Raw genomic sequence first — 14,957 nt, 5'->3', positions numbered from 1 at the left:
AGCCATCGTGTTTTTATTTTCTGAATGTGGCATTATAAAAGATTGACATAATTTTTTTTTTTTTTGTCTTTATTCCTACTGAAAATATTAAGCAAATGTTCCCTATATAGAGCTGAATATCTGTACTCCTCCGGTGAGACAGAGGGAGACCAGCGGCGTGTTGAGAAGCTGCTTGCATTTTACTGTTACACAGAGAAATTCATTGCAAAAATTAAAATACACAAGCGACTGTCTTAGTCAAAAGAATGAATCTTAATGCGTGGTGCTTTGGGCCAAAAAGTTAGAACAGAAGCACATTATTAATTAATGATGGTGGGGACAGGCTTGCTAAAGTTTTAACCACATTATTATTAGAATTACAACTATTATTTTTATTGTCAAGTAGAGTGCTAGCACTCTACAAGTGGCAGTTAAAAGCTGAACATATAAAAGTAATAAAAGTCAATCGGAGAACAAGGTGATGAATGTTTTAAAGAAGGTAAACCACAATTTCTGTAGTTAAAAATGAAAAACTTTCAGCCACGCGGTGAAGAAACACAAGAAATTCTCTTGCTTGTGTGCGCGCAGTTTCAGTTAGAATTAGAATTTTTTTAGCCGACACCTTCACCAGCAACGATTCCGGCACTGGCCCAGCCACCCAGTCTCCTGTTCCTGGAGATGAATAAAATCAGACTCAGGGAGTAAAAAGTATTGCCACGTTTCTCTCGGATCCATTCAACAGAGGCTGTCGCGGATGCTCGGCCTGTTTGAGGCACGATGCTAATTTGAACCAGGTTGACTTCTGATTGGATGGGTCAGAACAGATGGCAGGGCTTCTACTCCCTGAAACTTCTTCTACTTTCCTCTTCCTGTGTGCAGCTCAGTCAGAACGCTGGTGTCTCCTGTCCCCATGCATGTTGGTGGTGCTCCTCCATGTTCTGACAGCATTGTTTTCAATCATACTCATTTTTTTTTTTTTTTTTTTACACACACACTTTCTGTGGATTATGTGAATGACGTTGGGGAAAATAAAAAAAAATGTTTGTGGCGATGTATATGGTACATGTAAGCTTGTGTTACAATTATCTCTATGTATGTAGCTTTGAACTACACACACAGTACTAGCAAATAAAACATTCATTTTCCTTAATAAACTGCAATGTGTCAGTAGATGTTTTCAGCGGGAAATCAACGGGGAGCATCCTTGCGTTGGGAGTTCTTTTGATATTGGTTACCTTGTCTTTAAACGTATTATCCCGCTCACGCATGTGCGGCCACAAATCAACTCTACTGGATCTAGGCCACGCGTGGGCAAATTACGGCCCGGGGGAAGAGATGCGGCCCGTTAAACTTTTTACTTCGGCCTTGCCATCCATTTTCTACTACCACTTATCCTGCACTGGATGACCTGTAGCCTATCCTAGCAATACTGGGGTGAAAGTGGAGTAAAGCTATGGGCGCAAATTACCAGTTCATCACGGAGCCAGAACCTATATTAACTACAGTCTTTAAAATACACTTTTAAAAAAAAAATACATTTCTATATAAAACCCTTCAAATTTACCAAGGTGGTGTTCACAGAGGGAAAAAGTGAAAAACACCAAAGCAGGACTGTATCAGATCAACAGGTCTATCTGCCTTAATGATGAGATGAAAATCTTTTTCAGCGTAATAGCAACAGAGGTTGTGCTCCCACCTGGAGAAGAACACATACAGTGATAAAATTGTGCAGAAAACAGCAGTCTGGGCAGTCATGGCAGCACAAAAGAAAAAGTTGATTCTTGCTCAGACAACATATCCTTTGATATCGGGTGTATTGGGTGAATCTAAAATACTTGTCTACCTCCCAATGAAAACACCCAGATTAAAGAAACTTCAAAGGACGAGCATTATACATACGTAACCAGCTTTACCATTAATAAGAGTGACTACATAGTTTTGTTAGCACTTGTTTATAGTCCTTTTTTTTTTTGCTTTTTGATTTATATCATGAAACACAATGAATTTAATTCTGTAAAATTATAGTACACAGTGAATATATAGCCTGTTAACATTCAGTCATTCATTCATTCAGTCATTCATTCATTAGTTTATTGCCTTTACACAAGTGAGTTTTGGGGTCAGGCTTAGGGGTTGGGATATCTGTTCCGGTCTTAACACACCCACACCACAAGAGGCCGCTGTATCGCATCTCTTCTAGTCGAGTTTTTCACACGGTCCTCCTCGCTGTCACCCCGGCGGCCAGCTGCTTTCACATCCGGGCGGCTCGCTTGCTCGCCTTCAATCGCAATCCCCTTTCCCAGCGCTCTCGACCGGGGAAGGTCCGCCCGCGGCTGCCGAACGAAAGCCCTACCCCGTCCCTACCCCCTACCCCGCCCCGGCGGCCCCAAACTCCCGGCACCTCCGTGGTGGGCGTCCGGTGCCGGGCCGCCAAAGGCGTCGCTTCGCAGCTGCGCAGCGCTTTTTTTTTTTTTTTGTTATTCCGCACATGACGAGGGCTCCGCCGACGGTGGCAGCGCACGGAGCTAAGCGCTCCCCGTCGGTGCGACATCTCCGCGCTGAAGTAGCATCTCCGCTTTACGGTAGCTAACAACGTCGATCCGCCGCCGCCGCCGCCGCCGCTGCTGCTGCTGCTGCTCCGCCCCCTCCACCACAACCGATACCGTCACTTCAACAGCTGATTTACTGCTAACGTTGGACCTCCGAGGGCAACCAACCCGCGCCCCTCACCCACCAACCCACCCACCCAGCGCCTGACCATCTATCTGACGGCTAGCGGACGAAGCCCACCCTCTTCAATCGCTTGACGTTTCGGATTTTTTTGGGGCCCGCGCCAAGAGAGGACCTCCAGAGTTTGAACCCTCCGTGATATTTTAACCCCACCGACCCGGTCTCCACCCCAGCGGTGGGTCTTTTTCTTTTCTTTCTTTTTTAAGGGGTCCGTTTCCGCTTCTACTACCTCATCACCCGATGCCTCCCCGTCCCTGTTTGTGAAACTCTGCGGGCTTCCCCGACCCACAATCACCGAGAGGAACCGCCGCCGCCGCCGCCGCCGCTGCTGCTGCTGCTGCTGACGACAATCCCACCGAGGAGCCTCACTTGGCGCGGGCACTGACTTCGGCGTAACCCCCCCGCTGGTTCTCTATCTCTTCAGTTTAAACCCTCAGGAAGCTAGCTGGCTAGCCTGTACTCGACACCCACACACACATACACACACACTCAGCGAACCCAGACTGTCGCTGTGGTGAAGCCCACCACCAGCCACCACCAGCCACCACCAACCACCAACTACCCACCCACCAGGCGACTGCAGCACATCCCCTTGACAGCGCCCGAGCCTCGGCTCTCGCCATGCCGGGTCCCGTGGCCGGTAGCAAGTCCCGAGTCTACGCAGACGTGAACACGCTGAAGAGCCGGGAGTACTGGGACTACGAGGCCCACGTCCCCAACTGGAAGTGAGTGGTGACACCTTTGGCACGTTCAAGAGAAACACATAGGATGTTATTGGAGTTATTAGTGCAAAGTCTCCCCTTCGTAGTTCACACGCAGCTTGTTCCTGCCCCCTCTCTATGTTTAACCTCCCTACACACACCCACACCCACACACACACACACACACACACACCTTCTGCGCTATCATCCATCCATCCAACCAACCATCATCCAGTCAGACCCTCACCACCAAACTGAGCTCAAGCCATCTTCTACCGAAGCGTTCACACTTGTCCCCCCCCCCCCCTCCCACCTCGTCTGTCCCCATAGCAACCAGGAGGACTACCAGCTGGTCCGTAAGCTGGGCAGGGGCAAGTACAGCGAAGTGTTCGAGGCAATCAACATCACCAACAATGAGAAGGTGGTGGTCAAGATCCTGAAGGTGAGTTAGAGCAGCTACCCCTCAATTCCTCAGTTACTAGTACCAAGCGTGTAAAGTGCTTAAAAAGCTCTTATCAGTCACTTTAAATCATTTGCTTGGGACCTATTTAAGTTTATATATTAGCTTTTATAAACTGGTAATAACGTGACATCAGATTTTCCTCGTTGAAAACCTGCTGTTTTTCTAAACCCCTCTCCTGTCGTTATCTCCGCTCGTTTTTTTTTCTCCCCCTTTTGCCTCCGCGGAATCAGCCGGTCAAGAAGAAGAAGATCAAGCGGGAGATCAAGATCCTGGAGAACCTGCGCGGTGGGACCAACATCATCCGGCTGGTGGACACAGTCAAAGACCCCGTGGTAGGTCCCCCACCCACCCACCCACCCACCCGAAGGAAGACTCGCTCGGCCAACGTTAAAAATGAAATGTTGTTGCACTGTGCCGACATCATCTCGCTGCCTCAGGTTGGCTCGTATCATTTCAGATTATACCCGACCAACCTGTGGAGTCTCATACACAAATGGGTTCGTGTTTATCCAAAGTGAGGCTTTTTCGAGAGCATCCTGCTGGGTGTTTTTTTTTTTTCCCTCACTAGTGGGGGCCTGTTCTTTGTATTTTTGGTGAATTCTTTCTACTTATTTCTACTCAGGGTCGACTGCCAAAACTGGTGCAAGTATTTTGGGATGCAGTTGGCACGAGCAGCCAGCATCGCTCTGTAGTGCAGCTAGTGGTCAAGAAGCAGCAGTTGTCGTCGCTGAATCGCTGTTCCCTGTGCTTGGGCTTTATGGAGTCTGATGCTGTAATGTCGTCTGAACAAATGACTTCAGATGAGCGATGTCTTTTTTTTTGTGTGTGTGCGTGTGCGCGTGTGTGTGTGTGTGCGTGTTGTGCGCACCCACCTGCTTTTCTCTCGATCTAGAATGTCACTCACTCCTCTTTTAACTCGACATGTTCTGCATCACTTTTCTGTCGTTCATCAACCTCAACCAAAATCCGGCTCTTTTCGCAGCGACCGTTCACCTGCGTCGCACTGGACGTTTAAAAAACTCAAGTAAGCCAACGATGGGGTTCAGACGATTGTGGGTTTCAGACTGATTTGAGGTGGGCCAATCACGTCGGGGAGGTGCTGATCGTTGATCATGAGTTGCACGCTGTGAAACCTATCGCCTTGGCCTGAAGAGAAAAATTCTGGCTTTGTTTCTAATCTTTTTGGTTATTTGATTCAGTTGTAAATGTGACACTTCACAAGGAGTGTTATTTTTCTATTTTGCTACAGCTGTAAAATAATAAATGAAACCTCCCTCCCCCACACTGGGGTGTGTAACACAGTGGTGGGAGCGGAAACGTGTGCTTGTGGTTGGTTTTTAATCCACTTTCATTCACTGTCACCTGTTCGTCGTCGTTCAATCTGTAACTAATCAGACAGCCAGGTCACCCCCCCCACCTCCTCTCTGTGCATTGTGTTTGTTTTGAATGACTTCTCCTCTTTGATCCCACCCCTCTCCGCTCCACCCCGCCCCCATCTCTGTCGCCTCCTGGTGTCTGCAACAGTCCAGAACTCCGGCGCTCGTCTTTGAGTGCATCAATAACACAGACTTCAAGGTACAGTCCGCACGTTGGCTTTCTCTTCTCGCGCCACATTCGATGTTCATGTCCCAGCCGTTCATTTCTCCCTTTGCTTCCCCCTCCCCCACAGGAGTTGTACCAGAAGTTGACAGATTATGATATCCGTTTCTACATGTACGAACTACTGAAGGTGGGAAATGTGCAGTATTGTATTAGCAGAAATGGCACTGAATGAAAAAAAAACAAACAAGAAACAGGGCTGTCAGTCGATAAAATGTTTTAATCGCAATTAATCACAGAGAGTTAACTCGCGATTAATTGCAAATTAAGTGCAACTTTTTTACTCTGCTCTATATGTAACTTAACAAAAATATTTATTGTGTTTATTGCTCCTAACCATTGAGGTTTACAACTAAAACAATTCCTTTTTACGCCTGCGGGGTGAACCAGGCGTTAATCGCACGTTAAAAAAAACGTGTTAACTTCGACGGCCCTAAAAAAATTTTTTTTTTTTTTTTAAAATCCAACATAATTGACAAGTTTTCATCCAATAGACTATATCTATCCATCTATGTGATGCTTTTGTGTGTGTGTGTGTGTGTCAGGCCCTGGACTACTGTCACAGTATGGGAATCATGCACCGTGATGTGAAACCACACAATGTGATGATTGACCACCAGATGAGAAAGGTAGGTTGCGCCCATGGAGTTTCTTCCTCTCCCCCTCTCCCTCTTTTCACACATCCACTAACACTCCCATCTAATCCCATCTGCTGTTTCAGCTCCCGCCCTTTCTCTCCTTCCAACAGAACTCTCTTATCACCATGTTGTTGCCTCGCACCATATTTAAAGAGCTTTGCCTTTGTGTGTTTGCTCAAGAGTGCTTTTATGCATCACTCGCAATACGTTGAAATACGGTCTTGAGTGAACGCCGCGCAACCTTTTCAAAGTGGACTTTACAGAAAACAACATGGTTCTGGGTGTAAAGCAAACGCTAAATTTCTCCCTCAAAATATCAGCCATTTCATTCATTAGCGTTGTCACACCTGGCGTTCACTGCTGAGATTTAAACACTAGCGGGACCACTGTCTTGGTTAAGACCCCTTTCCAGCCGCGGCTAATGACGTGGGAGCAGGAATGCCCGCCACTGCAGCTTCAGCACAAGTTCAATGAACGAATGAATGAATAAAAATCAATATCTTGAACTTAAAAATAAAACAAAATAACACAATTATTGAAAACCACGTTATATAAAACAAAAAACAAATGCGGTCATCGATCATCTCTAAAACGTTAAAAACGGAGTAAGAAGAATCCCATAATACACATGTACGTATTTAAATATAGACATGTATATTAGCCACATAACCCATATAAAGTCCCCCCTTGCTGTATATCAACCAGGCATCATGGAACTAAGTTGCTAACGTAGTTGCCAACAGCAATTAGTTAAAGAGCAAACAGGCTTGTGGTGCTGACCGGGATGACGGGCCCTTAGAAATTGGACCAGCGGTTGGTTCATCGGACCAACTTGAGGATGTTCTGACCGCTCGCGGGTTTGTCGTCACACGTCCGCGTCTTCTGCAGTGCAGCATGGGGTTGGTGTGGTTAATTATAGGCCCAGAGTACAGCAGATGACACAGCAGGTCTTGGCTCGGCTTCCTCGTGATTGGCAAGCTGCTTCCGCAGCGTTTTCTCACTCGCACCCGGCAACATCAGCTGACGGTTGTGAATCTGCGTCGGCCGGTTTATCCCCAAACGCGATCAGCGGCCGCTCGCGTCAAGGAACGCCCCGGGTAGTGCCCGTCTCGAGGTGACTCGTGTACCGGGTGGGCGAATTCCTTTTTTTGTGTTGCAACTTCTGTGGCGATGCTCACATGCTGGTCGGAAGGAGGGCTTTGGATCGACAAAATGAGATGAGGCTTGAAGATGAGCAATCGCCAAAGATTTTGTTTCCGTCCAGTGTGTCCCTCCCAATTGGAGTTTTCCAGGGGGCAACATTTAAACGTTGAGCTCAAGACTGCAATTCTGTCTCTGCCCACTGGGGGGCGGCAGCAACTCGTGGTGTACACCAGGGGTCACCAGCCGTTCTGAACGTGAGAGCGACTTCAATTGGCGCCGAGTCACGTGAAAGGCAACCAGAAATGTATCGTTTTTATATTGTCGTAAAAAAGTGCAAATATTTAGAGATCATTGTTAGGATTGAGTGAAATTTCACCATCCCGACGCTCTGTGTCTGGCAGCTACGCCTTATAGACTGGGGCCTGGCGGAGTTCTACCACCCGTCACAGGAGTACAACGTCAGAGTGGCGTCGAGATACTTCAAAGGCCCGGAGCTCCTGGTCGACTACCAGGTAGGAGCGCTCTCTCTCTCTCTCTCTCCTCACCGGGTCCGTTTTTGTAGAGGCTTTGAAGAGAGCAACTTGGAACGAAATGGGCCTGGTTGCGTTTCAGATGTACGACTACAGCCTGGACATGTGGAGTTTGGGCTGCATGCTGGCCAGTATGATCTTTCAGAAAGAACCCTTCTTCCACGGACAAGACAACTATGACCAGGTGCGTCTCTCAGCACTCTGTGTGTGTGTGTGTGTGTGTGTGTGTGTGTGTGTGTGTGTGTGTGTGTGTGTGTGTGTGTGTGTGTGTGTGTGTGTGTGTGTGACAGTGGTGATGTGGGTCACTTGGACCTGCCAGAAAGTCTTAAGGAAAACGGTGCGCTGGTGTCTTGCACCACCTTTGTAATGGAATTGGTCAGGGCTGTGTTTCTCAACTGGTGGGTCGCGACCCCAAAATCGGCACGTGGAGCTGTTTTGATTGGGTCGCGGCTTTGTGGGCAGTTTCCCTTGGAATAAAGGGATGTATTCAGAGAGAATATGCTGGGCGTTTATTCTGCAGGACACACAATTCAGTTCAATATTTTGATTTCAATAATCTATTAACTAGACGTGATAGAAAACGGCAATTCTAGCAATTCTATTTTTGTGGAATAAATATCGGTCGCCACTTTTTTTTTTACTATAAGGGGAAAAAATGAGAACCTCTGGGTTTGGTGGAGCTGCGACTACACAGGAAGAGGGCGCTGTCGTTCGATGGAGATCTACTTGCTCTTGACGTCGGTGGGCTTCTTCTCCTCCTTCTTTTTCCCCAGTTGGTGAGAATTGCCAAAGTGCTGGGAACAGACGAGCTGTTTGGATACCTGCGCAAGTACCACATCGAGCTGGACCCGCGCTTCAAGGACCTGCTGGGACAGTAAGGCGTCTCTTCACAGTCATCACCCCGCCCACTTCCCCAGCGTCCTCACTGCTAAAATGAGAAGCTAAGAAGGAGAAGCGACAACATGCAGTCATCTGTGTTTGTATTTGTCTTCTTGTTGGAGAGTCAACATCAGCGCTGCTTCAAGCATTTAATATACAGTATCACCTGGGTTGCATGCTCAAACCCCTTGGTGGTCAACAGCAAAGAGAATCTGAAGTTTCGCCACAAACTATATTTGACTAATTTTATTTATTTGTCAAATTTTGACACCATGATTTCGCTTCTAGATTGACGCTTGATTGATACCAGATGTTCGAAAAGCAAGTTGAACAGCAACAAAAAATACATTGCAATTCCAGAACGACACTTTCACTTTCCATTTTACTGGTGATTCAAATCAGGATTTCCTCTCCAAATAAAATTTGTTGTATTCCCATCCTACATTCTTGGCACAAATGTTGCATTTTGCCATATTTAGATCCACCTTCACGAAGCGGAGCCACACTTTGGACTTCTTTTGGCACGATGCTAATTTTCACCCCTGCAAACTATTTAAAAATGAAAACTTTGAGAGCCATGTTTCCATGAGGCTATTTGATGCAGATGAATGAGGCTGTGAGAGGTGTATTTATGTGTATTTAAACATTTACTCATCTACATGCAGCTGTACGTTGGCATACACAAGTTACTTTGGTAAGCTTATGTGCACAAGTCAAATTTGCGCATTGGTTTGAAAAAACAAAAGCCACCTCAAATCAGCGATACAAACTTTATTGTTGGTTAAAGGAAGTTGTTTTGCGTTTTGTTGTCTCCTCCTGCCCACTCAAGTGTGTAATATTTGGAGATTTTGAGAAGAAACGGCGACATCATGTGGTTGCATTTTAGACTGCAGTGCTCATTCGCTCATCCTCCCTCTCCTGAGTTTGCCGGTGAACTACGGTGGCTTGCACACAAAAACCTGGATACCTCGTCCACCTTCTTCTTCGTTAGTTTGCTTGAGGACGCGAGCTTTCACCCCAAGTACGAAACAGCAGCTTACTCGGCACAAGACCTGTGCTCTGTGTACATTGTAGTATATAATTAATAACCATTCCAAGGGTAGGAAAACTGATTGACTTTTATTGCACTGCGAGGACACACTTTTATTCATGTATTTATGGGCAGCATAATAAGCTTTTACCAATATAAAAATCGTAAATCAGGCCAAATATTACACACTGGACCTTTAAGTTCGTAAAAATCCCCAAATTAATTTTCAAACTGCAGACATTGTGCCTGGGAAGTGAGACGGATGCTGCTTGTGTGTGTGTGCAGACAGAGCAGGAAGCGCTGGGAACAGTTTGTGCAGACGGAGAACCAACACCTGGTGAGTCCCGAGGCTCTGGACCTGCTGGACAAGCTGCTACGATACGACCACCAGCAGAGGCTGACCGCCACCGAGGCCATGGAGCACCCCTACTTCTGTAAGCCAGACGCACTCGGCAACAATGCGGCGGCAGCCTGCTCCGATCGTTGCGGTTCATATTAGCTGTTGTTCATTCACCGGGATTTGCACGCCGGCGCTTGCTCAACCGACTTGAGTTTCATCTGCCGCTCTCCCTCCGTCCCTCCCTCAGACCCGGTAATAAAGGAACAATCCCTGCAGAACTCCGACAACAACATGGTCTCCAGCGGCAACACGACGGCGCGGTGAAATGCAGGTAAGGACGTGACACGAGCATACACACCAACGCTAAGAATAAAAACGATATACACCTTACGAAGACACAATGAACCTCATGCAGTTAGTCTGCGTATCCGTCCCCGTGCCCTCTACCACTTCTTCCTCCTCCTCCTCCTCCTCCTCCTCCCCTGAAGTGACGCCTTCTCTCCGTTTCTCCTCCGTCCCCTGCAGGAGCCGAAGGAAACGGATGTTTGTTACCTCAACTTTGTACCCAGTTGTGACAGTAACTCTGACAAGTGTACAGTGGCAATGGATCAAAGTAACTCTGAACAGTGCAAAACACACACACACACACACACACACACAGACACACACACACACCTACACCCTACACGCACACACACTCAGTACCGATGCAAGCACATTCTCTGTACTACACAAATGCGGACATGTATACAATCGCTCCTCCTCCTCTGTATCGGTCTGCGACTGGCTCGTCCCGGTCGCTTCCTGTCCAGCAGCCTGACCTGGCGAACTTGAAGCTGCCCCGCCCCCTCCGCTCCCCTCCGCTCCCCTCCCCCTCCCTCCCCCCCAGCTCAGTCTCACGTAGGTCGACAAGGACAAACTACTTTTAAAAGACATTTAAGCCCCGCCCCCCTCCGTCGTCATGTCACCCCCCCCCCATCCCCCTCTGCTCGCATCAGCATGGAGAATGAACAGGATCGTGAGCCTGCCCCTCCCTCCACCGCTTGCCCCTCCCCCACCCGCCCCGATCTGTTTACCCATCTGTCTGTCTGCCATCCCATCATCCTGTACCCTGACAGACAGACAGGCAGGCAGGTAGGCAGGCAGGCAGGCAGAAGGAACGTCTTAGCACTACAGTTCTAAAAGCGGCATGGTGGACTCTCTCTAGTTATAATGATGGTGATGATATTGATAATAATAATGATATTAATGAAAAATAAATGATTTTTATTTAGATGAAATGTCTCTGCGTGGCGAGTGAGTTTCTTGATTTTTGTAAAGATTTTTTGTTGCCGTGTGGCATCGATGTGTCCATCGAAGGTGTATGTATGTATATATGTATGTATATATGTATGTATATATATATATATATATATATAGAAATAAGGAAATAAAATATATATACAAATTTTTTACACACCTAAAGATGATGATGGATTCACACAAAGCTGATATCCTGGGAGGAAAATAGGCTCAGATTCCTTTTAAAGCACAGCCACTCCACAGTGCAATGCTATTATTATTAATTTTTTTTTAGACCAATTAAGTGAAATCGGATCATTTTTAATGGCACACCTGGCGTTATCTCACGGCACAGCGGTTGAGAAACACTCGCAGTGCATCATTAATGCAAATGCATGAGGTGTCCCAAAGACGTTTTTCTGCACCACCGTGTGCACGCACGGCCAGGTTCAGGCTCACCGTCGTCTTGTTTCACTTCAACTCTCTTTGCCAAAGCCACTCGAAATTCTCTCTCCATTGAAGGGAGAACTCACGACCGGCTGTGATAAAAAGTGCGGCAGCCGCACAGCTTCCGTTGTCGCTCACGAGTCTGCCGCTGCTTCCTGTCATTTCACAGCTAACCTGCGGCCGTGGCTCCACCCGTCACTTTGAAGCGGCGGACGAGTGAATTCCAGCTGATGATAGTTTTTCTTGCTGCTGTCTTTCAAGGTTAACGGTTCGCCACTTTGAAGAAAGGATCACTCAAAGGGCTCGCAATACGTCTTGATAGCAGCAGGGAGGTTCCCCTGTGCTATTGTGCGTTTGACCTTTGTTGTCGCGTTACTTTTTTTTTTTTTTTTTCCTTTGGCAACTTAACACTTGTTTATATATTGTGTACCCCAGTGTTTTGCAAATCTTTTTGAGCCACGGCACAAGGAACACACAACCAAAAGTATTGAAATTACTTTTATTGTACTGCAAGGACACACTTTTATTCATGTATTTATGGGCAGCATTATAAGCTTTTACCAATATAAAAATCGTAAATCAGGCCCAATATTACATTATTAGCCTAATAAAGACAATATAGTCTATGTATTTCTACTCACTCAGTCTGATCAATAATTTACAAAGTTACAATTTCTGAAGCAAAAAAAAAAATGGATATACAAACACAATCAAGACACTGATATAGCAGCATGATCATTATTCTGCTTTACTGAATGATAAAAAGTAACAAAAATTTCAAAGATTTTTTCTTTTTAAATTGGCTAATGGTTTGACGTAACTTCCGTCAACCCTCACCACCCCCACCAGAGTAATGAAAATGTTGTGGATGACACGTGAACCGGAGCAGGACACCTGCGCGGAGCACTTGACTTGAGAGACACCAATCAGCTGATGACCCCGTGAAAGCCGAGCTCGGCCTGAGAGGAGCTGACGGACGAGTGGAGTGATGGATGTGGGTGGCCGCCTTTGTTTTTGTATGCAAATACTCTTGTTAAGTACTGCGGTTGGGTCCGACGGATCATTATCCGGTTAGACCTTGAATCTCTGAAACTTACTTAGCCCCGCTTACTGCCGCCGCTTCCACATGAACACACGGCCCTCACTGTTTGTTTTGGTCTGTCTTGACTGATGGGGCCATGATGGGTTCTAAAATGTGACAGAGGGGGCCGGAGCAGGAGCAGATGGATGGAGTGTTTTGGTGAGACCCGCCTCATAGGAAAAAAAAAAATGTATGATGGGATAAGTAGAAAACGTGGTTTAATGTCAATTGAAAATGAACAAAAGCAAAGTTGCAGCGAGATATCTATCTTTGAAGCCCCACGACATTTCACTCTTCATTGAAATTACTCTTAAAGCTATTAATGTCATCTCTTCAAGTTCGGCGGGCCGGATTAAAAAGCTTAAGGGCCGCATATGGCCCCCGGACCGTAGTCTGCCCGTGCCTGTTCTAGAGTTTTGCTTTTTTTTTCATGGATCGCTGGACTGACGTCTGAATGGTGAAGTTGATTTGCAGAGGTAAGTTTACACTTTGCAGTTTTTGAGTCCTCATGCTACAGGCCGGCGGTTTGCGCACACGCACAACTCGGACACACACCACAGAGCTGACTTGTACACTGCCCTGTTTCAGATTGAAGTATTTTTGCTTGTTTGGCTGTGACGTTGAAAAGGCGGACTCTTGGAAATCCAGCCAACGACTAGTACAGTGTGAAGCATCAAGTGGTAGACTGAGGAAACAACACCTCATTTCTTAGAACACAGAGCCAGTCACAATTACAGTAGTTTCCTTTGGGCCGCTCCAGTTCCAATATGCAGCATTGCACACCTTAGCCTTTAACAGAGGGCCATCAGTAAAATGAATAAAAATGAATGAAATGCCCTCAAATCTCAATCGGTTGGATGGATTCACGAGTCGTCTTTGTTTTTCAGCCTGCTGTTGCTGCCGGCGGCGCCGAGTATCAGCTTCCGCGTTGTATAGAAACCAGAGCTCCAGCTTCCTGTCCCATACAACCTGACTCCTTGCTCACGTTCAGGCACACCTACCCCCACACACACACACACACACAGACACAGACACATATATAGAATGAGAAACACATACCAGGGTGCACAAGAACACTCCTTGAGTTTTCAAAGCATCTGGACCATGAAACTTTTAACAGCCCGACTTGTGTGATCAGCAGTGGCTACTGATCACAGTGCCGCCAGTCTGAGGTCACACACACACACACACACACACACACACACACACACACGTGTGGTCACCTGTTGGTGTGTTTTTTTCCACAGGATACAAACAAACCCAAACCCTGTGACATTCTCCAATGGGCTCTTTTCCATTTTACCACCGCAGCACACGTGGCACTCATTTCATTTAGTGCACGGCCTTGCACTGTGACAAGTTGTGACTGTTGCAAGCTTCAAACTTATTTCAAAGTTCAAATTATATTCATGAAATAATTCATTTCCGTCCTTCCTCGAAATCAAACCCCATTTTTTAGAACATTCACACGCTAAACACGCATGCAAAAGAAAAAAGAAGAAGGTGAAATCACAAAAACTATCAGCTGCTCATTTCCAGTGTTTGCTCATTGCTTTGCAGCGCGGCAGTCACTCACAGCAAAAGGCTGCTGGTTTTTCTTCCTTACAATGAAGCTCTCATCTCAGCTGACTGCGCATTCATGCAGGTGTTTCCACTTTCAGACTGTGTTTCAGTTTCAACGAGGATGCAGCTCTCTAATGATAGTGTGTTCCTCTGTCTGTGGACAAAACAATCTGTCACCTCGTTGGGGTCATGCAACGGTGAACACTCAACTTAACGAAGGAATAACACACTTCCTCAGTCACTTTCATCCGTAGATGTCACATTGCCGCAGTTAGATAGAAAACAAACTGCTTCCTGAAGTCCAATAAGACGAAAATCAGGCGCAGCTTATTCAGAGTGAAGCGTTTCTCTTTGCTTTTGTCACCGCTTGGACTGAGACTTGTGTGTTTCATGTGATTTATGTGTTTATCCACAAAAGATTCAGAATCTTAAACTGTCGTGTTCAAGTCTATTGATTGGCAGATTCAAATGTGCATCAGCAATAAGCTCAGTAATTTGGTCCATGTTTGTCTTTCACTGTCACAGTAGCTCAAACCAAGACATCATGAAAGGA

The 14,957-nt window shown here is 46.5% G+C and overlaps 1 protein-coding gene across 2 annotated transcripts; it reads left to right on the top strand.

The window, feature by feature from the left end:
* The first annotated feature begins 2,187 nt into the window (after positions 1–2,187).
* On the top strand, positions 2,188–11,312 carry csnk2a2b (casein kinase 2, alpha prime polypeptide b). Of its 2 annotated transcripts, XM_076042908.1 has the most exons (13): positions 2,188–3,434; positions 3,741–3,852; positions 4,104–4,205; positions 4,331–4,387; positions 5,398–5,448; positions 5,543–5,602; positions 6,018–6,101; positions 7,655–7,765; positions 7,866–7,967; positions 8,557–8,657; positions 9,978–10,126; positions 10,280–10,363; positions 10,558–11,312. In XM_076042908.1, the coding sequence occupies exons 1-12, from the start codon at positions 3,331–3,333 to the stop codon at positions 10,354–10,356; spliced, it is 1,110 nt and encodes a 369-aa protein (XP_075899023.1). In that variant the 5' UTR covers positions 2,188–3,330; the 3' UTR covers positions 10,357–10,363; positions 10,558–11,312. The 2 variants fall into 2 exon arrangements, with proteins under 2 accessions (XP_075899023.1, XP_075899024.1); XM_076042909.1 differs by lacking the exon at positions 4,331–4,387 and having other exon boundaries at positions 2,189–3,434.
* The last annotated feature ends 3,645 nt before the right edge of the window (positions 11,313–14,957 follow it).

This window comes from Nelusetta ayraudi, unplaced genomic scaffold (genome assembly GCF_046127955.1).
Source record: "Nelusetta ayraudi isolate G7.1 ecotype Tasmania unplaced genomic scaffold, CSIRO-AGI_Nayr_v1 ptg000071l, whole genome shotgun sequence".
Lineage (NCBI taxonomy): Eukaryota > Metazoa > Chordata > Actinopteri > Tetraodontiformes > Monacanthidae > Nelusetta > Nelusetta ayraudi.
The sequence above is the reverse complement of the archived record's forward strand: the minus strand, read 5'-3'. Positions and strand labels throughout refer to the sequence as shown.

Coding starts and splice junctions, on each gene's coding strand:
- csnk2a2b (XM_076042908.1), top strand. CDS start 3,331: ATGCCGGGTCCCGTGGCCGGTAGCAAGTCCCGAGTCTACGCAGACGTG. Junction 3,853..4,103: donor TGGTGGTCAAGATCCTGAAG/GTGAGTTAGAGC, acceptor CCGCGGAATCAG/CCGGTCAAGAAGAAGAAGAT. Junction 8,658..9,977: donor TTCAAGGACCTGCTGGGACA/GTAAGGCGTCTC, acceptor GTGTGTGTGCAG/ACAGAGCAGGAAGCGCTGGG.